At 35.2% G+C, this 24,844-nt stretch overlaps 2 protein-coding genes across 2 annotated transcripts in view; one reads left to right on the forward strand and one right to left on the reverse strand.

The window, feature by feature from the left end:
- Window positions 1–6,824: 6,824 nt before the first annotated feature.
- tmie (transmembrane inner ear) lies at window positions 6,825–16,281 on the forward strand. The gene is made up of 4 exons (XM_044134279.1): window positions 6,825–6,982; window positions 9,052–9,169; window positions 10,467–10,616; window positions 15,980–16,281. Exons 1-4 carry the CDS (start codon window positions 6,872–6,874, stop codon window positions 16,279–16,281), a joined length of 681 nt encoding a protein of 226 aa, XP_043990214.1. The 5' UTR covers window positions 6,825–6,871.
- Window positions 16,282–16,348: 67 nt separating this feature from the next.
- pth1r (parathyroid hormone 1 receptor) overlaps window positions 16,349–24,844 on the reverse strand; it is a 54,795-nt gene continuing 46,299 nt past the window's right edge. The window contains exons 7-13 of the mRNA XM_044134790.1: window positions 24,562–24,715; window positions 23,701–23,761; window positions 21,646–21,712; window positions 21,397–21,491; window positions 20,655–20,796; window positions 20,252–20,293; window positions 16,349–20,164 (exon numbers count right to left, since the gene is read on the reverse strand). Of these exons, the coding sequence (XP_043990725.1) occupies window positions 19,802–20,164; window positions 20,252–20,293; window positions 20,655–20,796; window positions 21,397–21,491; window positions 21,646–21,712; window positions 23,701–23,761; window positions 24,562–24,715 (924 nt within the window). The 3' untranslated portion in view covers window positions 16,349–19,801. The remainder of the gene's footprint in view (window positions 20,165–20,251; window positions 20,294–20,654; window positions 20,797–21,396; window positions 21,492–21,645; window positions 21,713–23,700; window positions 23,762–24,561; window positions 24,716–24,844) is intronic.

Below are 24,844 nucleotides of genomic sequence, written 5' to 3' on the forward strand. Positions count from 1 at the left end.
CAGGAGCATCTTAAAGAAATGGAGGCCAATTTTATTTTTTTTTGGGTGTCAAATTGTAAAGTAATATTTCTTTTGAAATTGCGTTTGATATGTTATCTTCAGTTACTATAAACTGAAGGTATAACCCCTTAAAGGATATGCATATTTATAACAACTGAAGATAACATAATTACTTAATTGTGCTTTAAAATAACAATAAGTGCCTGGAAAATACACATACTGCCCCTCTGAAAGAGTGGGAATTATCAGTGAAGAGGAGGATGGCTTCATGCAAAGAACTGGCACTATGGATCCAAGTTTTGCTTTTGAGAACACAGACAGAAAACAGCAGAAAAGAAAAAAAGACATCCAAAATATATTTTTTGAGCTATAAAAAATACACAAGGTGCCAAGAGAAATACTTCAGTATGGAAGGAGAAAAGCAGGCACGACAGAGTTCCACAAGGGCAAGAAGAGGGTTAAAGGGGTGACCAAAGTAGTGGAAGAGTATGTCAAACAAGAAGCTTTGGTTAAGAAATCTGAAGATAAAGCAAGAAAGATAAATTAGAAGTGGTTTGGAGATGTGCATAGCAGGTGTGGAGATCTCAGATAAGATATGTTGAATGTGTAACTATAGATGAAGGATGAAAAGAGGCAGACCAGGGAAAAGATGCGTAGAGGTTTAGTTTGAGAGAGAATGATAACAGCGATGGGATGATGGTCAGCTGCAGTGCTGATTTTTCCAAGGTTCAGACAAAGCAAGAGAAAAGGAAGATCAATGTTTTGTACTTCTTTAGAAATGCATTAATGAAAGACTCTTTCAAAGTAAAAATTCAAGGAACATTTATTATGAACTATAATGAAAGCTAACTGATAAGCTACTTAATTATATCCATGTACTAAAAATCTGAATTAATTAATAAGCAATAATATTTTTAATTAGTCTCAAATCAGTTCTAAAAAAAACTAGCTGTCATTCAATGTGTATATTTTTAGAGAAGAATATGATTATATGATGAAAAGATATTTATTCTCAGCTTTACAATGTTAACAACATATGTTACATTGTATGTTACATGTTACAACTTAATTTTAACAGGTAAACATAAAGTAGTAACTTTTCTGCACGGAATTGAGATTGAACCTTAATAGCACTATTTGCTAATCAAAAGTCAAAAGTATTTATCAATGTGTCTTTGTCTCTTTCTCTCTGCTTTGGAGCCCAAATATTCAAATCTGAGTGAGTGTGTAAACTAGTACAGAAAGGTAAATCTAAAGAAGGAAAAGCCTTTGAGGTCAAACAGGTTTTGACACTAGAGAACGCCTTTAGGGAAGCTGCTCAGATTCGTTGTGTTGAACTAAACTAAATGAACTAAACTAAGTGTCAGGATCTGCAGTTCTGAACTTTGCGTTACTCAGCTCAGAGGAAGATGAATATTTGCAAGTTTGAACATTGTCTTTCCAAGAAGGTAAAAACTGCTTTCCCCTGGCAGAGGAGTTAGATTGGGATGGTTCCTCCCACTGAACTGAATCACCAACCTTTCAATAGAGTAATTTTTATAGTTACACAGGATAATTTCTGATGCAGGTACACAAAAGGATAGCAAGCAAAGCTGGCTGGAGCTAAACACTTAGACAATAAAGAAAAACATCTCACTTTTACAAAGCAAACTTGCCAATTCTTTGAAATCCTAAATCTAAATTTTAAACCATTTTAAATCAGCATCCAACTAAATTGTAATCTCATTCTCAAAAAACTAACATAAAAGTTTTTAAGAGAATTCAGAAATACTAAACAGTAGAACAACTGTACATGTTAAATGTTGTGTGATGAAAGTGATTAAATTTCTTAATCTGGAACCTGACTTGGAATTTTGTACCACAAACAAGCAAGATGGTATGACAATAAAAAAATCCTTGAAGCCATAAATTAATAAAAGAAAATATAAGCTGGCAGCACTTTAATTTATTGGTGACAATATGTTGGCTTCCATTTTATTACATCAAATGAATAAAATTAAATTCTAAAAATATAGTAAAAATGTTCAACACAGCTGAAACTCAGCAGTGAAGCATAAAAATAACAAAAGGACAGACTTTTTGCTCTAGCTTTCTCACTTCCTGGCCAAGATATTACAGGAAAATGTGAGGAGGAACACTGAGAAGGTAACATGCTAGAAAGCCAAGAATACAGCAAAAAGTCTTTATTCATTTACTTTGAGCATCTCAGAAGGTGGGAATACAAACCACCAAGTAGGATGACAGAGTTTGGCAGGAATGTGGAGCAAATAAACTTATTTTTACACAAATAAAACTAAAAGAGTAAGACAGAATAATGTGATAACTAACAGAAATATGAACAAAATTCTACATGGAAATAAGTACTAACAAGAGGGACCTAAGCAAAGAAAACCAGAAGTTTTTTTATACTTGTGACAACAGAAAGCAGGAGGAACAAAATATAGAAGTAAAATGATCGTGTGAAACAAAGACAACAATGTTACAAAATTGTAAAATACAACAAAAAATGAAAATATGCAGAATCTGCAACATAAAAAGTCATACATCATGAAAAAGATAACTCAACCGGCTAAGCTTTTGCAGGCTGACATAAAGCACTTACTCAGACGTTTTTTGAGTATTATCTGCGCATCTTTAAGATGTTTGTGTTGTCATCTTGAATCTACTTTGCATTGCCTTTGACAGAATAACCTTTGGAAAATGAGTTATGTATTCTCAGTAAGCAATCTCAGGGGTCTGCAAGTAAAAGGTCCTCCTGTGTTGTAACTGATTGTACAACACTTTATAACAGTCCTTTTAAAAAAAAATAATACGATGGAATGTATTATATTTTAGAATAATAATATTTGTGGCTCATAAAAAGTTCACTTTTAATTAATATTTTACATGATTGCTGGATCATTGTGTTATGTGTCCCTGTGTCCCTGCAGGTCACAGGCAGAAGCAAACCATCTCTTTTTTGAGGTTTGAAACACTGGCCTGTTAGCGTGGGCTTCTGTTGCCTTTGATTACTCATAAAAGACACTCGAAATTCCTTTTTGGGTCAAAAACAGCCCATCGAAAAATTATGGTACAACTGGACTGCTGCTCAATCAGGTACAGGGAAGAGGAAATGGTAGACGTCAGCGTGCTCTTATCTCCTCTCTGTGTCTAATGTCAACACTCAGGAGGGACCTGCTACCAGAGAAAGCAACAAATCAACCTCACACTGTGGGCTCAGCAGCAAATTTCCCACTGACACAGTTTGAGACCTTTAGCACATAGAGTCACTGAAAACAGAGCAACAACTGTGGACTGATTTTGTTCTCAAGATTTGGTGGGCCAAAATAACAGTGACAAAAAAAGCACTCAGTGATGGTTCGGGATCTACAAAACGGTGCTTTCTGGAAAGATAAAAAATGCTTAAAATCTTACCTGTAACTCAATAAATATTGAACAAAATGTTTCTCGTGATTGAATAGTATCAATAATGCAGAGGCTTTCTCTAGATGTTGGTGAGTTCAGAAAAATGCTCTGACCGGGTAAAAAGTCACAGAGCAACTGAGCCCATGAAGAAGCAGAGGACAAACTAACAGAAATTTGATTTGGTGATAAAAATTGTATAACACACAAAATCACTTATTGCAATTAAAATTTTCAACTGATTTGGTCAAAATAAATTGTGCAAAATATTCTTTCAGAAGAGGAAGACACATCACAATCCACATCACACTACACAAAATGATTCAGTGTTTTTGTAGAAGACAAATTTTTGTGAAAGGTCAAATCTGGGAGCTCGTGTTCACAACACAGTAATTTATTCACAAAAAATATTAGTTTAGGTAAATACGTTATTATTATTATTATTATTATTATTATTATTATTATTATTATTATTATTATTATTATTATTATTATTATTATTACTATTATTATTATTATTATTATTATTATTATTATTATTATTATTATTATTATTATTATTATTATTATTATTATTATTATTATTATTATTATTATTATTATTGTTATTATTTTCTCACCTCCTGGGAGACAGGTATCTTGGCTTTGTAGATTTGGACTTGCATTGAAAGTTATTTAAATGTCATACAACGGGGTGTAGTGTGGAAAAGAGGAAACATCACTGAATAACTGAAGAGCAAAATAAGAGTTTAACTCGTTCTAGTCATTATCCAAAGCAACAGCTTCCAAAGTGTCAACCCATCCAGCAGTCCACTTATACTTTGAGGCCAAACCTTCCTAATTCAAACTGGACTATCACATCATTCTTCCATGGAGGGAAAAGATTATATTTCACATAAATAATCAGAACTTTATTACCGTATTTATTTATCAACAAAAATATATCCATTTTATATTTCACTTAATGCTTTTCTTAATTACTTAAAATTTCTACAAAATTTCGATCAACCAATCAAATTCCTACTTGTGCCAGCTTAAGACCAATAAAAGAGCTGCATTGAAGTTGGCATTACAAGATGGCTGCCATATGATGATGTTCAAACTAAGTGACATAAATATAACAACCAAATATTTCTTTACTGCATTGATACACAATCTAATGTTTAGCACTCATTGTACATTGAGGAACCACTTTAAAGTGTTTAAGGAATTACATAATGTTTTCTAACAACATGTATTTATGACTTTGGTCATATGATCATTATAGAGAGTTGTTTGTATTATTTTAATTGAACCATGTTTTATAATGTTGTAACTAGCCCTTTTAAACGTATAGTGTGGCCATGAGTTAAACCCACTGCTCTTCTGAATATAATATAGAGGGTGTGTCAGTTTTAATAAAATATCTGAAGCAAAAAAAGGAGCAGGTGGCTCTGAGGATAACTCTGTTTTGCAGAACTGGTTTTGATCCGCTTGTCCCCTCAGCGGAAAAAGTCACTGAAAATTTGAATCACTACTGTTATCCTGTTATGAAACATTTTTCCCTTGATGGATACGGCCTCTTTCGGGATGACAATACCTTCATCCTTTGGAATTAAAACGTCAAGGATTTTTTTGATGAACATGAAAAGGACGTCAATCATAGGCTGTGATTGTTGTGGTCACCAGACCTAAACTCAGGTGCACACTGTGATTTAGGCTTATATGACCATATTTATGTCACTGGATTAAGAAATAGTTTCAAGAAGAATGCCATCTTACACTCTAACAACTTCTTAATTTGTGACAGTGAGGTCCCTTAATCTTGGTGTGCTCCATTCGGGTTTTGGGAGTCAGTTTCAAACTTTACGGACAATTTTCCTATTGGCTAAAAAAATCTTCTTATGATATTTGTTTTCATAACATCATATTTTCTCTAATTTATCTCTGACTTGCTTTGATCTCAACAATTTTATTTTGGATTTTTAGGATTTTTCAGGGTTGTTGTCCAACTGGAAAGTGACATTCTGTCCCAGACTCAAGTTTTTTGGATTTTCTAAATTAGAGAAAATATAATGTTATAAAAACAAATATTATAAAAAGATTTTTTTTGGCTAATAAGAAAATTGTTAGTAAAGTTTGAGACTGAGACTGAAACCTGAACAGGTTTTCTTCCAAGATTATTCTGAAATTCAGTGCAACCATTTCCACAACTATGATCAACTTTTTTTTTTTTGTAAACTGCAGTTTATCCAAAAACTTTCTTTCACCAGGGACTTTTTATAAGAATCAGATTTATGGAGTGTGCAACTTGGAGTTGTCCTCATGACAAGCAGCTGGTTACATTTGCTCTAGATTAGAGGTATGACAATAAATGGGTATTAAATACAAATATATGTAATACATCTTAGATTTTTATATGTGAGGCAATTTGAGAAGCATAAAATATTGTTATATGCATGACTTTATGTTGTGTGTCTGTGTCACATAAAATCCCTAAAAATGCCTAAGCTTTTTTTAGGAGCAATGTGGCATATTGCGGAAAATATGTCTGCCAGTAATAATTTTGCAGGTCAGTTTATTAGTTGTTGCCATTTTTATAAAAAGAAGCATGCAGCCATTCTTGTCCTGTATGCTACATAATAATAATAAAAAAAGTCTCAAGCAACTACTGCCAATATAATTAAATCACCAATATATTTTCAAACAAAAGCTGAAAATGTTGTCAAAACCATTAGAATCACTTAATGTGAGCATTTTTTTCCATTAATAAAATTGATTCTTGTATGTAATAAAAAAAAAAAAAAACAAGAGTCAGCCAGGCAGAAATATTTCCACTAAACTGAAAAAGAAATATAAAAAACAAGTCACTGCTGTCTATGCCAATGTTGTAGCAGTTACTCTTCATTTCTTTTCACTTTCCTTGGACAAGCGCCTGTTGAAAACATTGGAGTCAGCAGCAGCTCAGCTTATCATACTTTGCCACTCTGAAAGGATGAGGCTGTGGGGATTTTCACTCTACAACCTTCTGAGGTTGTAAAAGCGATGACTCAGAGCCATTCGCTTCGCTGTACCTGAATAGGTCGATCTCATCATGGCCAACTGCACAGCCCATCCCCCTCACTTAGTTAACTGCCTGTCCTCAGTTGGGTGAGCCGGTTGTAAACCACACCAGCTCTGCTAATTAATTAATGTCCCCTAACTGCAAAACTGGCTCCCTCCATTGTACTGGAGTAGTTTTCAGCTGGCTACAGAGGGGCTCACTTGTGTCTTTTGGTTCGGATTGTGTTGTGGTGGAAAGCCAAAAGAAACAGCAGTGGATAGACATCAGTATCATTCTCACTATCAATCACTAAAGGGCCATTGTGGTCCCGTCCTGTAAACGGCGCCAGTGTAAGCAAGCAGGCAGACAGAGAAAGAAGAAGAGAGAGCAGAAGGAAGAAAGGGGAAGAGGAGGCAAGGTGGCGGCAGGGAGAACCAGGGGGAGAGAATGGTCGGGGAACAGTCTGGATGCCCACCTCATCTCCTCCTGTGGGGATGGAGAACTATGCTGCTGTCTCAGTGCCTGTCCTCCGTGCTCTCCCAGGTCCCGGATCCTGAGGTAAGAGCCAGAAAACACGCCATGTCCTCCACCATAGTCTTCACAAATATAGGTGCAGGTGTTTAGTTGCGTAACATGTAGCATCCATAAAAGTAATTTATGTCACTTGATTGGGTGCCCGATTTGTTGTTTGTCTTCTTACTGGGATTGGGTAGTTTTGAGGGAAAAAAAGAAAAACATGACTGCATGAGCCGTTGTAAAAAGCTAAGCAGAGTTGGTGTTACTTTGGTGTTCAGGTTGAATAGAAGAGAGATAAGTTGATTTTCATTCTGGTCTGACATTTTTTTTTAAAAAGCTAAAAGGTGATAAGAAATGATTTAGAAACTGAACAGTTTATGTAAAAACTGCACAAACATAAGAGGGAATGAGCTACTTCACAGACAAAAGCAACATTATAGCATCTAAGACAAGTCAGATGTAAATACCAAAAAGGATTCCCATGGGAAATCAAAACAATCAGGACACAAGTATTACTTTTATATGTTCATATACACTAAGTATTCTTGCCTTTTCTGTTGGAGGAACTCACTCTTTTTTCATGTACAAAAAATCCCACACATAACATATTTTCATTTATCTAAAAGGCTATGCCTTGAACTGTTATGTTATGCATAACATAACAGTTTAATGTGAAGCAAACAGGTTTTTCATTAAAGATAAGAGAAAACGCCAGAAACCTCTAGAGGGAGTCCCTCTGGCTGCTCACATGCTGCCTTTTGAGCTTTGAAAGTGAAATGTCTGAACCTCAGGCTTGTGGTAAGATACTTGAAATGTTTAATAAATATATGGTGTAATATTTACTTAGCTTATTGCACAGTAGCCTATGATGTACATGAAGAAGAGGAACAAAAACTGTCAAGAGTTTTCAAATGTATTGGTTTCAGAATAGTTTCCTGTTTTATGGCCTCATACACACCACTGGCATAAAGAAAGTCATTATTGAAAGGAAGCCATAAGAAGTTTGAAGTAAACTTCTTCATAAGTCTTTTTCTGAAGATTTGCCAACCAAGTTGATACCCAAAATGTTACCTTTTGGTCAACATAAGCTTTATGTGGTAAGAAAAACTAGCATTGCATAGCATACATTCCCTACTGTGGAACATGGTAGTGACAGCATCATGCTCTGGGCCGATGCTAGGCAGGGACAGGCAAGATGGGGGGAGTTGATGGGAAGATAAATGGATCTGAGCACCGGGTGATTCTGGAAGAAAAAATCGTGAAGTCTGACCTGGGACTGGGGCTGAAGTTCCACATAGGCTTTAAATGTGATGTGGACGTCAAATCTGTAACTGCAATGTAGAGAAACAACAGCCTTGTCGTTGACGTATTTCCACTGACTGAGTTGCAGCAATGGCAATTTAAAGCAACAAGCAGCTTTGAAGATATTAAATATTTAAAACTTGTGAAAATGTGTAACTCTGTCTGACTTTATGGCAACACACAGAAACCTGGTGTTTTGACAGATACTACTGTTAGGAATGACATAGTTCAGTGAACTTAATAACTCTTCTCTGGAATTTCCATTAAACCTATGTGGAACATACAAAAGATAAAGATCTGAAATAATCTGGTTTTAACAAGAAAATAGCTCTAATGTTGATTTAATTCTGTGTCCACATCCAGCTTCTCTTTTCTTTCTTTTTATTGCCTTGCAGTGTTTTCAGTAATGGTAGCAAATACAACAATGGCCTATTTTTAGATCAATTACTTGGTGTTTCATGGATTAAAGTGTAGAGTTTCCACATCCAGTCAAGTGATCAATAAACAGCAGCCAGGGAAATATTCTCTTGATGATTTTATCAGAGGGGGCGATGCTCTGTGGGGTTTGGTAGAACACACAACATATCCTTTTGGGAGAACGTATAATTGTTCTTTCCCAAGCTCCAGTTATAGAGGTCAATGGTGAAATAAATATTACAAAATGCCTTCCACACACATTTGTAGCAAATTGCCTAGCAGCAAAGTACTTTTCCCAGAGATCTTCCTTAGAGACATATATAATATTGCCCATTATGTTGGCAAAATTTTGGTTTGTGTGAAATTTTGCTTGTTTTGTCATTTTCTTATAGCTTTTACCCACAGAGCCCCCGAAGAAGCCGGACCCTGTCACCTCAGAAACTGTCGTTTTCTGGGGGCTGAGATTATGGCAGGTCATTGGAATCTTTTCAATATTTGTTTTGGCTGTTGGTAAGTATGCCTTTGTCAATTCAGTTTCTTACAGGTATGACTACAAGTCATCTACCATTATGTAACCCCTCCTGCAAATTTGATTTATTGGGAAAACTCATTGTTCAAATCTTGACAAAAATAGTTTAAATAGTTAAGCACAAGAAAAATGCAAGGATTTTATCCAAATTCAGTTTTCAGTGACCACAGTCTGAAACTTATACCATGAAATTCTTAATAAATGCAAGTATTTGAGAAGGTTGTAAGGTCTCAGGTTTACCTGATGTGATCCAAACAAGGGTTTTATTTGGGGGGTTGAGATAGAAAGATTCCCCTAATCACACAAAAACTATGTGAGAGTTCAGAGAACAGATTATTGCTTTGCACAAACAGGAAAAAGCATGCAAAAACGAGAAAAGAAAAAAAAACACAGTCTTGGAGAGACGATCGGAAGCATAGTTTCCAGGTTTACAGGTCAAAACAAATAGAGGAAACTATTAACAGCTGCCATCAAATTCTTGAGGCAGTCTGACTACAGAAGACCGGGAAGATAACTAGTATAATGGTTGACGTGCAAATGGCAAAAATAAATGAAGCAAATATACTGCAAACACAGAGAAGAGAAGCAAACATCTAAAACCACTTAATCAAATGGAAAAGAAAAAACATAGACAAATTTCTGAAACCACAAGAAATGGAAGCAAAAGAGAAAATGCTGCAAATAGAAAAAACAAAGGATGAAAACTCGGTCCAAGTGTTCCAGACCACTAGCGAGAATTGGCCACCAAGTCATATGTGACTGGACTCTCAGTAAAGACAGTATGTCATGATTTAATGGGATGTCCAGAAGAAAGTTGGAAGAAAGTAGAAAAGCTGTATTATACTTTGTGTTTTTTTCAAACATGCAGTCTACAGATTTCTCCTGGTGGCCTGACGTTGTTCTACTTTGTGGAGTTAATTGTGATTGTAGCAGTTTTCTTTTGCATTTATTTTGTTGGTGGTAGGTTTTTGCTTCTGTGTACTGTGATTGACACATTTGTTGTGTTATGTGTGTTTTGGAGTTTGCATCATTCATTTTGCAGTGCATCTTTCTCTTTGCTGTGCATTTGCACTAGTTGCCCATTGTAGTTTCGCTTCCATAGAGCACGGATTCTCTTTTGGCTGTTCTAAATGAAAAAGTCCTAACTCACATCTCTCCAGGATGTGTAATAGCAAATTTACTCCTAAGTGCAATGTGTTGCACTTTCCTGATGAATAAGAGGTTTTAATAATTTAAACTCCACATGTCCTTTCCTTTTTTTCCCCACTTTTCTTTCAGTTATTACTCTGTGCTGTATTTTCAAATGCCGTATTCCACGGACAAAAAAGGAAATTGAGGCACGGCATGCACAAAGAGAAGCTGCCAAAAAATATGCCAACACATTAGAGACAGTGCCACCGCTGGAAGAGCTAACTGAGATCCCAGGATGTAAGTACCTCTCTGCAATACCATTTGAATCTACACATGACAGAAGTTCATTGGTAATAAAAGCAACAGCTGCTTTAGCTCTGATGTTGACATTAGCAGTTTAATTTCCCTTCTGTGCCGTACTTCTTACGCAAAAAATTCAGCTCCTTCTGACATGGGACAAAAACAGATAAATGCTTTATTTGACTTTCTCATAGGCTGTTTGTACATCTATATCCGCAGTGCTTTTTATTCAATCTAAGAGTTCAGGATTGAAAGTGATTTATTTCTGTGTATCTGCAATTTACAGTGAATATTAGTGGACACTAAATTGAAAATAAAATCCAGAAAACTCATTATTGTCTCAAACACACTTTCTGATTAACAGCTACTTCATTTCACACTATCCTCTTAAATCACATATTTTCTTCTTCATTTTTCTATTTGTCTCATGCATGTAAAGTTCTGTTCCTAAAATCTTCACTTTTCCTCTCCTTTTCTCTTGTCTCTTCTTCCTCCTTTCCCTCCAGTGACCCCAGATGCCTCTGCATTGCAGACAGTGTCTGAGCAGGTCCAGACTCAAAACCCTAACAGCAGCCCTCTCTCTGGGGTTAGGGTCAACGAGGACCATCCTAGCGCTCTGTCTTTGCCAGAGCTGGGATGATGGTTTTTTATTCCTTCCTGTTTTTCTGCTCTTATCTTCCTACAGCCATTCCTCTTTGGCTCAATTGCTTTGCAAAGTATAGTGTTTACAGTAGGAGCCACTCTAAAAGCACCCTTCATTTATTTATCCAAAATGCTTTTATTCCACTCTTAATTCAGCCCTTGCAATCTTCATTAAAAACTGCTGGTGGCAAAAGATAAATGAATCCCTTGCTGAAAATTTTCAGGCTTTGCTCAGTAGTGATGTCCTCTTTAATTAAACTTCAATGAAACTACTAAGTACACATGATGGTGCTTTTACAATAAAATTTGGTTAGAACGGCTTGACATTTGTGGATTTCACCACACTTGGTGTGTATTTGGGAGTGTGCAAGTTATATATGTACAAGGTGGTAAAAGAAAAAGAAAACCTCCTACCACTCTTTAATCTAAGGTGTGCGTAACTCTGGTACAGAGAAATTGCAGCTTGGAAATTAAATCTGCGGCAAACTAAAGGTGTTGTAGAGGGCCGCACTAGGTGCTTCAATACACTCCAGGCCACTTCTTATTAGTAGTTGCAATCATCAATTCACCGCGTTAACTCAGTGCGGCCTTCTACAACTTTGTTAGTTTGCTGCACATTTATCGTCAACAGAAATTACGACCACCACCAGCGCACCCGCTTCCTCATACATACAAAAACAGCGCACTAGTCTGGTTCCCATTCATACCTTAGTGACAGTCACGCCCACCTCGACACACCCACCACCCAGGTGTCAAAGCCATGTGCTCCTGCCACATCAGTAATTGGCTATTTCAATCATATGGCTCTTACAGATATGGTTTAATTCATTAAAGGAAGAAGCTATGTAAGCCAATATAACCCTATGAAAAAAGTAATTACCCTTATAACATCTAATACCAATAACATGTTCCTGCCATTCTCTGTGGTAACAACTGCTATAAGGTGTTTGAGATAAGAGTTTTTTATATTGCTCTAGAAGGATTTTTGTCAACTCTTTTTATGCAAATTGGCTTTAACCAAGTCATGATGGTTTTTCAAGCATAAACAACCAATTCTGATTGGTTGCAGCATTCCATTTGGATTGAACTTTAAACTTTGATTAGGTCATTCCTTTGTTTTGGCTTTTATTTAAGACATCCAGTTTCAGTTTCAAAGTCTCAAAAAATTATTTGTAATTCTTTCCAAAACAATGGATACCAATGGCTTTATTTTTTATTTCTTCCTAAAATTGTTAAATGTTGTGTTGATGCTGGAGGTCTTCAACTTGTCAGAGTTCAAACTTCATACTTCTCCTTCTTATGGATAAAACATCACATGTTACAAGCTGTGTTTCAATCTGTAATTAGTGTAAAATAATTAGGTCCAGGTCTGGCTGGTCAAAATTGAATGATTGATATTTTACTCAATGCCAAAAAAGTATTCAAAAAACTTCTTTAGTGTTTTTTCTTTCTTTTTTCAAATCATAAAGGTTGCATATTCTCAAAGTGTGTTTTAAAATTATCTCTTTTCATTGTATTCAGTGTTGAAAGATCTAATAAATTTATAATCACTGTATTTCAGATTTTGAATGAAATATGATCAAATGTGTCAAAGATTTAGAAAAGAACACAAAAAAGCTGTTTAAATTAGCATCAAACCAGAAGTTGATAATCCAATACCAAACTTCAGCAGCGGCAGCAAGTAAAGTATCCCATTTGATTTACCGTAGACATCAAAGCATGTCTAAATCCCCAAGAACATGGGGGACACAATACCCCAGTTTTTGCCGCCCTACAAAGCATGTCAAAAAGCACCTCTAGGTTGAGTTGTGAAATTTTTGAATTTTGCATGATATTTCTGCACATGAATTTTTAAACAGCTGGAATAGCAAAACTGCAATGAAAAGAACCCAATTGAGTTGCCATGTATGCAGCATGCTTTGTGTTAAAAGTTGTAGGATGGTGTTTGTTGCTCCTCCTGTTTGTTTGTATCACCCCATCAATATTACTAAATGTGAGATTAGATTTGAATAAAATAAATAGTTTGGACTCTGCTGTTATTATGACTGTTCTTTTACATTTGTTTTTAGCTCAGATGCCATTTCTCCTTGTTACTTTTAGTGTGTCAGAAGAGTCTTATCCTCTCTGCTGATTTTGCTTCATCTTCTCTGTGGTCAAAGAAATGCATTTGTTGAGTAATGTGTAATTGATATAGAGCAATTACATGCTAAAGTATTTTTCTCATGATGCATGTCTGAAATAATATTGGCATCAGAGAATAAAAACAACATGATGAAGTTACTGTTGCTCCACAGTGCTTTAGTTTCTAATGTCAGCATGTGGATACTCATCCGTGGCACTATGCGGCTAATTAATCATGTCACTGGGATTAAAGGAGGGACAGTAGCCATAATAAAATGCTGAAAATGAACATCGAGTCATCACTTGTTCTGTATGGTAAACTTTGCTCCAATATTTGCCTTTGAATTACTTAATCAGTAATGCAGCAAGAAAAGATAAATAAATATGTAAATTTATGCATTTCCTTCCGGATTATGTCAAGATGATGGTGTGCCTGAAATTAAATCGGTAACAGCATCTGACATCCGGGAAGAACTCGTAATACATGCTGAAAACAGCGTCACTGAATGTGAAGCAGTATCTATCTCACAGTGAGAAGAAATTTGTGATTATGTTTCACAGACTTTTTAAAAAATATTTAAAATAAAAAAACACAAGATGCCAAAATTTTGGCCATGCCATGGACTTTTTTAATTAAAGGAAAACTGTATGTAAGTTTTTTCTGGTCATTTTTTGAGAAAATCCAGAAAGAACTATATCAATGTCTTTTTGGCAAGTATAATACTTATAAAGAATTCCACTATAGTCTGACGTAATCCTAGACTTCTATGGGCTTTTTGAGAGCATTTCATATTTAATTTTCAGACTGAACAACTTTAAGAGTACCATACTTGTTGGTGTTGAAAACTGAGGAGTTGGCATTTCTCTAAAGCCTTGAAATTATTATTTATCTTTACCTTTGATTTTACCATGGGCCTCCTGACTGCTTTTCTAAGGAGAAAATATTAAGGGGAATGTATGTTTGTATAAATACTGGGCCTAGATGTCGTGAAGAGTATAAACTGGCCTGGGATATTGATCTCCCAAAATTTCTACAGATTGAAGGTCTCTATACCGCAATATATTAAAACGTGCCAAGAGGAGAAACATATCTGGGACAGTAGAGTCAAGTCAGGAAAATAATGAGCTTCTCCTCTTTCAGAGACATTATAGCTTACATATACAGTCAGTGAGTAGGGAAAAAAAAATGCTGGAAGTCACAAGGCTTAGTTTAACTACCTTCCCTCTAGCCTCCTTATCCAAAATGTACCCCACTGAATAAAAGAGAACTATAGAGTTTTGTGTGTGTGTTCTTCATTTCTCTACTTTCACCTCCACTTATACCTGCTTATTTTCAAGTATCAGGTGTGTAATTCCATATAAATCTGGAGACATCACATTATTATATGTGATAAATTATTCCCAACAGTAGTGTCATTTTGTAACGGCAAATTAGTAGAAAACAAATCAAGGTTTCATTCCTGCTTCAATTTAACACAAAGTCAACCAGGTATTAACCAATGACATGTCAAAAAAAACAACAAAAAAAAAACAGACTGACAGCTTACAAAAGAAAGAGAAAACATGTCAGGCTTAACATAGCCTCCAATTAGAGCAGCAGTCAAAGTGTTTAAAAGCTGTTGCTGAGTAACAAAGTTGTTTCCTGTGAACCTTTGAACTGATTGAGTGGAATTTATCACGACAGCTGCAAGAAAAAAGCAAAATGCCTGAACAGTTTCAAATAAATTGGTGCTCTACATGTTGGAAGAATAATATTTTAGGTAAATATAAAGGCAAAAAAAAGAAGAAAATTACATTATTTTAATGCAACAGTCTTTAAAACATATTTTAATTTTAGAACATATTAGTAGATAGGCCTGGCAATGTTGTTTCAAAACTTTAAGTTAAATATTTTATCAAAATGATCAGTAATTTGTGTTTTTCTAATTTAGCTATTTATCTTCTAATTTGCCATTCTCACTTGTTGGCATACTTGCCAGATCCTCTGTTTACTGCAGTAGGACAAAGATATACAGAGAATGCAGAAAAATGCATTCAGAGAGGGAATTCTTGCACATAAAAAAAATAATAATTGTACTTTGTACATCCCCTTTGGCCCAGAGACTGCAGTATTTTTTTCTAAATGGCAGCAGGGTGAAAACCAGTGAGAATGGCAGCATCTCCTACAATACTAAAGGCTTTCCAGCTCATGTGAAAAGTCTCTGCAAGACCTTCCACCTGCTTAGAGGGTCTTGCTGCAAAATACAGGAGACTACCCAGTGATACAGCTGGTCAAGATTCTCTTGATTGTGCCTTTTAAGAAGGTGGACAGGATGGTTACAAGCTAGTGTTCTGACTTTTCTTAGACTGCAGAAGAAGTAAAAATGTACACAGCAATGCTGTGTTGCTAATCAAAGAGAGGTCTTCTGTGATATGATATGGACAGCTGATGTGTTTTCTTTTTCTATTCTTGATGATTTATCAGGTTCTTATAGGGCCACATAGGGCATTTTGTGTCTGTTCTTCAAGAAACATGTCAATACAATTGTTTCCAGAAATATCCAGGAAGAGCTGGTTGCTGCTTAGAAGTGTTGACCCTTTTTTCTTACTTTTTGTAGCTGCAAAACCAGAAGAAAAAACTGAGGTTCCAACAGTGTCCGGGAAAGTGGATGGTGAAAAAGGAGAAAAGAAGAGCAAGGACGGAAAGAAAGACAAGAGTGCCAAAGAAGGGAAAGAAGATGACAAGGAAGCTTCTACAAAAAAGAAGGGTGAAAAGGGAGAGAAGGGGGAGAAGGGGGAAGGAAGAGCATCCAAGAAAGAAGGTGGTGAAGGAAAAGGCAAGAAGAGTGACAAAGGAGAGAAGGATGAAAAAGGAGGCAAAGGAGGTGCTAAAGGGGGAGGCAAAAAATCACAAAAGTGAACTGTGATCCATCTTAAAGAAAAAGATACCTGCTTTATATTTCACATAGCAAAAAACTGTGCTTTTCTAAAATAAAGTTTGTACATTCTATTAAAAGTAAACTTAAATCCATGTCAGACATGGTGTTACTTTTGTGAGTGGAAATCAAACAAAAAAATAATGAAATTACAGATTTATTGTTTTACAATTTACTGATGAACATAAGAGATTAGAAACCATCGTTTAGAATATTTACACTGACATCTACAAATGCCTTAATTACAGAGTACTGAAGAGAGAGAGAAATGTATTCAACCAAATACTGCCAATATACTACAGTTTTACACAAGGCCTTGAGACTAAATACCACTTCCACTGAGTACATTTCAACATAAATAAATGACAGAAAACACACTTTTTACTTCCAGAGGAGGTATATAAACACTTATAACATCAGCTCTATGAAAATTGGCCTTAAAATTCTGAAACACAATCTTTGTATGGAAAAAAACCTGAACATAATTGTAAAAAATAACAGGGAAAATAAAGTGCTAAAATAAAAATTACAAGCATTTCTTTGTAAAAGTACTTGGATTGTGGTTGACCTTATTACATAAGCCATTTAAACAATAATCAAATTGTTTTACTGAACATATTTTCTGTAAGCTGTATTTACTTGTAACATAAGAGCTTATATTTTTTGGCCCACTGCATCAGGTGTATTGGATCCCCTTGTGTTGTAGTTGTGACAGATAAAGTAAGTAGACAGGTGGACAATGTCTGAATTAAGAAAGTGATATGGAGTAATTTCTAATTTTCTGCCATGCCAGTGGTGTTGTGTATACTTTTGTATTATCCCAGAAAATTGTTTCTCTCAATATGGTAAGAAATTATCATAAGGCATTTTAACACATTTGGTGCATAAAATACATACGTATTGATTCCCCTTCACTGCAAAAACAATCTGTATATAAAAAAAATACTGCAAAAAGGACACTTTTTTCTATGTTTTTTATTTTTATTTTGTCCTTTTGATTTTTTTTTTAATTGGCTGCTAGTGTGCATTACCATTGTTATGGGATCAAAACTGTCTTTAAAAAATAAGTAAATTCCTTTTGTTACAAACTTTGTAAGACTTTGCAGTTTTTGTTTCCTTCTAAAATGACAACTGAAGTACAGAAGTCTATTAACAGATGAACAAAAGGAACTGAAATACATAAACCTCTTTTAGCAATTATGATCATAGACTTACTGACAGAAGTACTGAAAAACTAATAAATTTAAATATAAAATTAGGTTCTAGTTTGAGTTTGTAGTTTAAAATATGGCTGTAATGATGGTGTATCCTGAACATGTAGAAATAAACCCTCATCACAAGAGATTATACTGGAGGTAAAATCTGATCTAATAATGGATATCAGATTCTAAGTTCAAAACAATATCTTTAACCTCAATGGCACATGTGTGTTTCATCATTTCACTATTTTTGGGAAGATTTGATAAATTGAAATAAATATTGGGCATAAATGCAAAGATATGTCAAAGTGTTACATTTTTAACACTTCCTTTGCCTTTTCTCTTTGTTACAATAATAAATAATATGCCCTACATAGTCAGCCATGCAAGTTAATTACTGAGTTTAATGTATTGTGGCATGTGTCAGTAACTGACTCCATGAATATCTGTCACATGTTAATAAATTTACCACCACTGTTTACAGTCTACATATAGTTCTGACATTCATTTAACTAACAGTTTAGCAAAAATACGACACCGCAGCTGCAAAACATATACTGTATGCTTGGAACAACATTTAGCTCTTAATTAGAATGTACTTTCGATCTGTAAACACTGCGACTTGAATGTGAACAAAATGAAGCAGCACATTAGTGGGCCTTTTGTGAAAATCCTTTCTCCTTTGTATCCAGCATAAATGCCACTCTTTGAATTCTTGGGCAATGTAATCTCATGGATTTATGTTCACTCCACTGGAAATGAAGGCTTTCTAAATTTGTCTGTGGTTTTGATTTGGGTCTAATATTATAAAAGCCTTCTGACAACAAATCAAACCATTACTGTTCATGTTCTACCTTTACTCCAAACTCCACTTGAATATTTGTTATTCCTATTATCATTTGTAAAATGTTCCTAGTGTAAACTGTGGTCTTATTGAAGTTACAGGTTAATTAAATGTAAAATTCATTAAACTTACCAGATGGTTTTCTGAAACTTGTAGAGAATTTATAAAACTTTCATCGAACTTTCAAGAGACATATTTGTGACAAGTAACATTCTTCCATAATGCCAAAATATATACATACACTGTTGCAGTTTGTGAAAATTCATTGAAGTCAGGAAAGTACTCATTATGAGTCAACTCATAATACAGTCAAGCTCCTAAAATTACTCAATTTCATCTAAAATCTTATTAAATTGTACATCAATTTATAACACAGCACAGTTCTTGTAAGTAGTGGAAAGTAGGCGGTAACTGCTATGAAAGTTACATATTGTTTATATTTACTTACAGGTAAATTCTAAGAGATTTAAAAGAAAAACCATTATATGTAAGGTCCGTGGAGGTTCTTGGTAAGTTCGCAGAAAGCAGCCAAAGATTAGTCAACCTTGTAATAAAGCTTGATTCCAGAAACTACCCAGCAGGAAAAAGCCTGAAAATGTCAGTTCAAGGAAAGTACCAAGAAATTTCAAAGAGAGTTCACAGATAATACTGGCTTCATGATGCAGTGTGACCATAGCTTTTGAACAGAAAATGAGGAAATTTATAGATTCACTTCAATCCTTCATATTTCTTCTAATTAGACTGAAATTTATATTGATGAAAATACCTGAAGCTGTAAAAAAGGAAAAAACAGAAAACAAAACTGACAAAACTTCATGAGCATTTAAGATTCTGGAGATACAGAATTTTCTGAAACACCACTTGAAAAGTATGAAAATAAGTGTGTGACAACAAAGGACTTCTATTACCTGAGTAGCTTCCCTTTTACACTGAAACAGCTGTGAGTCAGTGGAGAACAAATGTGACCATGCCCCAAAGTAGAACTGATGCTTTACAAATTGTAGCATTTATGACTTTATCTATTCATATTAAATCTTGCTGAGAAAAGTTTCCCATCTTTAATATACAATAAATGAGTAAGGCTGATGTCTTGTCAACCTTATGCTTAATTTTTACACATTTTCCTTGAAAGCGAACAGAAAACTATGTAATCAGTCATGGCAGTGAAGTCAAAGTCAGAAACTTCACCCTGACTTAAGTTTTCACACATTCTCTTTGGCAGATGGTGGATGGAAGGACAAAAACTGTCTGCCTTTACGAACTTGCCGTCTTCATCTCTCAGCCAAGCTTGAAAAATCAAGACACTCTTTTGTTCCCTTGAGCCTCCTCAGTTTGCAGTGTGCTGGCTCAGTTTACAGGAGGAAAAGAGCCAATATTTTTGGTTCATTCAGTTTCCTCCTTCAGACCATCCACAGAGTATTCACAATTTGTCTCGTCGCTATATATGCTGTCCTCTAGAGGTCACATAACCGTCTCCCTCTCCTCCTCTACAACAGGAGTGGGTTTCTCTTCCACACAAGGCCGTGGTTGTGCAGACTGCTCCTCTTCAGGTATGTGAAGTTCCTGTCCTGAGGAAGGCACAGAGTTGTCTGAGACTGAGCCGTTCTTGACATACCCAGGAAGGTTCCTGTGGCCGTTCACAGGCACCGGCCCTAGCCTTGTGGTAAGATGGACGGCCAGGGGTCCTCTGGCAGTGACATTGGTTACGCTGGTGTGTGATACCATTGGTCCATAGCTGTAAGTATTGCTCCCACTTCTAGCTTTTCTCTTGAAGTCAAGGGCCAAGGTTCTTCTGCTCCATGACTTTTTGATCTCAGCTTGCACCTTAAAGGATAATCAATTTATTTATATAAGATTACAGTCATGGACTTTGAAAAGAATGTTTCAAAGCACAATTCTTGGAGTTCTTACCTCCCCATTGCAAAAACAGTATATGATTGCAACTAAGAAACCCTAAAAGAGAGAGAGAAAAAAATCTGGTTTTAGGGACACTACAAAATCAAGCAATGAGCAAACGCTTAATATGGCATTTAAGCTGTGTAATTTGACATTTTCTTTGATATTCACAGTCATCAGTTATCCCTGCCATTTTCTTTATCTTAATGAGGATCGTCTAAGAAATTGGTAACCAAACAATAAAAACAGTTTGACAATCTGTAGCTGTTGAATAGTGATAACATAAACCTTGCGGACAAATCCCAGTCAGGTCAAATTGATTTCTTTAGAAAGAAAAGACAAATAAAGGCTCCCAGAATGATGAAGTGGCATTTCCAGAATTTCTACAACAATGTTTTTTCTTTTTTTTTTTTTTTACCTGGAAGGAGTTGAAAAGCATCTCATAGTGCATCTGTATCAACCATGGTATTCCAGAGACCTCTGTGTATGGCATGGCATGAAATATAATGTAATGGACGCCAAACAGTGGCATCAGCACCAGTGTAGACTTCAAGAGCTTTCTGCAACAGAACATTTCAAAGTTTAAAGATTATTTTAAAAAGAAGAGCAACAACACTAAAAACAGCAAAAACAAGTGAAAAAAAGAAAACTTTGTAATTATAGCTACTGTCACATTTTTGCTTTCCCCACTACATTTATTGTCATATATGAACATGAAGCATAAGTGGGTTGAAACGTGAAGAAAGACATTTTAAGATGACAAGATAATCTCGTGGAAAGAGATAAAATAGGTCTATAAAGGACCAAAATCCCACATATGGCCAGATATTCCAACTATTTGAAGCAAAATTTTTTTATTGTTGCCATAAATTCATCATGGGCCTCCTCCTCTTTGCACTTCTAAATTAATCTTGATGTGTAATCCTGTTATACCGATGTGATATTTGCAATTACCAACATATTCTAAAAGAAAAATAGTATTAAAATGTCATTTTTAAACATGTTTGATTCTATTTTAGGTGTAATAAAGAACATGACACATGAAATTCCATCTACTCCCATTGAAGAAGGCATGAGGTTGGCAAACAAGTCACGATAAACCAATCGAGAAGGACAGCTTCAGGAATTCTGAATCAAATGTTTCTGAGACTTGTCCACACCTGTACTGTTGTCTGGTGTCACATCTCCCAGCATTGGTTTCTAGTAGTTTAGTTGCCAAGACTCTGATGATGTTCAAAAATAAAATAAAATTAATCTGGAGAGAAAGTAGAAACATAATGTTAGGATTAGGTATATATAATATAATAAGCTCTTTCTCATTCAACAGTTGTTAGGACACAGCTGCAGTCAAGTGGTGTAATTTCCTGCACACCATGGGAATAAAGTACAACCTGGAAGCATGTACTTACCACCACCGCCACCAGAATAGGCACTTGATATATCCATTTCAAATTGCCTGCACTTAAGTCCCAACACCTGCAGAAATAAACAACAAGACGAGTAGGTAAGGGTTCAGGAATAAGCTAAAGAAGGGTTAAGTGGGTAAGCAGATTCAGAATCTCTCTGCTCCACTTTAGAGTCTTAAAAGATATCTGACATTGTTTCACAATGTAATAGGAATTAGACAGAGATTCGACAGGACATTGTTTTTGTCCCCCATCTTCTCTAGATGTATAACACCTCTTGACACAAGTGTTATAGGAAAACTAATTGTATTTTTCAAAGCACTCATATTAAAGTTCTGACTTTAATCCCCCTTGAACTGATTTATTCTTCCTGAGATCCAGGTACATCTCTTTAGCCTGTTCTGTGTGTTTCAAGGGCTAAGGAAATTGCTAGTTTGCCCATACTGGGAATTAAAATCACTGAATATTTCATGTATTGATTCTGAATCCACTCCTTTCAGCTTGATACTGGTGCATCTAACTCTGGGCACAATGCTTTCTCTGTGCTGTTTTACAGCTTCAGGGCAATGGCTAAGTTGTAAATGTCATGCTGGGGTGTTTTTTTTTTCTGCCCAGAAATACCTGGAACGTAAACAGAAATGATCTTTGGGACTCCAACCCACTTAGAAGAAAAATATGTGGTCTAGTTCCATTCAACAGGTGGTGAACACAGTGTCAGTCGGTCCTAACACAGCTCAAAGCAGACACTAGAGGTGATGGTAATTATCGGAGGGGTTTGATATGTTATCTTGCCATTGTCATTTTTTTCCTGACAAGTTGGACTTTTTAAGAGTGGATCGTAACTTCTCTCCATTTATTTCATGTCAGCTTTAAAGTTTGACTTTAAATGTAATTTTTCAGGTTCAGGTAGGGACAGCAGGGGTTGAGACCAAAAGAAGTGAATTTTAGTCAGTGACTAATTCTTTTTTTTTTTGGAAATATACGAAAAAAAAAAAAAAAAACTCTCAGGCAGCTGCACAGCAGGTAGTAATACATTACTTTCTTATCCACAAAGTTACCTGGAGTCGCTTTTAAAAGGCTTTTAATAATAGATATTAAATGATGGAAAATGTCAGACATTCAAACAGTAACCTTTTCCAAAGTCTTAGTGTGCCTTGACACCAGCGACTGGCCAATGGCTAAGATGTGATTTGCAAAGTTCTTTATTGTGACTGAAAATTTTTTATTTCAGAACCCCAGCACTAAAAGAGTGTTGACAAAACAGACTTTGTTCTCCAGAACAGTTTTTAATTTAGAGATTAATTAATCAGTTTTATTTACTGATTTATTTCTTTTAATAATTTTTTGGATGTCAATCGTCTCAAACCTTTTTAAGACATCATCTAAACAAGGCTATATGAACAAAAACATAAAAGGTTTCCTTGCGCCAAGTAATCAATGGGTTTGACAATCATTCATTCATTTAACAAAAAGTGGGGTTTTAGGGTATGAAATTCTTTTAGCAAAAGAATATGGCATTCAGCCAAATATTTCTTAATTAACATCCCAAGCTTTTCTCAATAAGTAGTAAATCCAGATTTGTGGCATGACAAAATTACACATTTAAATGCCAAATAAATCTGATGCCTTTATAAACCATGTTTGGACTTTGTCATACAAAGAGAATAGCTAGAAATACTGATGACATCACTTTTCAGTAAATATTGAAAATGCTCATGATAATGGGTAAATCAATATAAAAGGACATGCAATGCACAATTAATGAAAATCATAAGCAATTTCTAATTATATGCTGTATTGTATGTTTAGTGAAAATACAAATAAAAATACATTTTTTACCTGTTACAATTTATCCTATTGGTAAGGTTCAAGATAAACATTGGCCTCCAAAGTGCTGGCCTGACTATAGAACATGTAGAAACTTAAAAACACTTAAACTATAAATAGAGGCTTGATTCAACATCATAAATCATCAGCTTCAAGGAACTATGGACATCAGCCTTACCATATAAATATTTGACAAGAATAATAGGGAAATTAATTATGCAGATCACTTACTCTGTGTCAGCAAGCGTGGCTCTCACAGTGGCCCAGATGGTCACAATCACAGCTGGTACTCCTAGGAAATTAATTAGAAACAATTCAAATTTGCTTTCATGTAAGCATATTCTGAAAAGTATTCAAATTGCTATGTTTGATAATCCTGTATGAGTGGAAATTGGATAGAACAGCATCCACATTGTATGCGCTGTGCTTATGTGATCTATACGCACAGTGTGTACAATGCAGGAACTGTAAAACCCACGTTCAAACAGAGCTATTACTCAATGCTTTTACTTTTTCATAAATCAATATCATCAATCAGTGTAACAATGCTTCCTACAGCTTTTAACTTTGTTTTTATAAATGGGAAAAAACAAAACAAAAACAAATTCAGACATTTTGCATTTAATATGGTTTTTTTGATCAAAAGTCTACTGTCTAGAACTAGTTACAATGTTCATGCAGTATCTTGCAAAAAACCTTTTCATTTTTTTTCATGTTACAACAATCTTCAAGGCGTAGGCACCAATTATGTGGGCACCTTCACTTCTCATTGATTTACATGGATTCCAAAATTTTTACCACATAAAAATCTAGAGTCTGGAAAATATTTCTATCCAGTCCTCTTTGCTCTTTTACATCAAAATAAAATCTTGTGCAATAAGTGGCCTTCCTGCATGAGATTTTTTTTTCCAGCTGTTCTGTAAGAACAATCTAGAATCTAAGAAAGAAATCTTTTTCTTTCTTAGATTTATTTATTTATTTTTTTTGTAAAATATCTTGAAAATCATTTCTTTTTCCTTTTCCACTTCACAATTATTCACTACTTAGTGTTGGTCAGTCCCATAAGTGCAATATAGAATAATCAAGACTCACCCCATCCAATCAGTGTAAAACCCCAAAGATACTTTTTGTCTGAGAAAAAAGTCATAAAAATGAGACTGTGCAGGTAAAGACCCTCCACAAGAATCCAGTAGTAATTGGTCGCCAGAAAGTACATGAACAAGGTCACCACCACTTTGCAGGTAATCTATAAAAAAGCAGACACAGCAAAACAAATTAATCAACACTCATAATGAAAAGCCACCCATGTAAATTGTTTATTGTTTTCATGTCCTTGGTTTGCTATTCTGTTTACCAATTCTAATCTTGTTTAGGT

The sequence above is a fragment of the Gambusia affinis genome, linkage group LG12, assembly GCF_019740435.1.
Source record: "Gambusia affinis linkage group LG12, SWU_Gaff_1.0, whole genome shotgun sequence".
NCBI lineage: Eukaryota > Metazoa > Chordata > Actinopteri > Cyprinodontiformes > Poeciliidae > Gambusia > Gambusia affinis.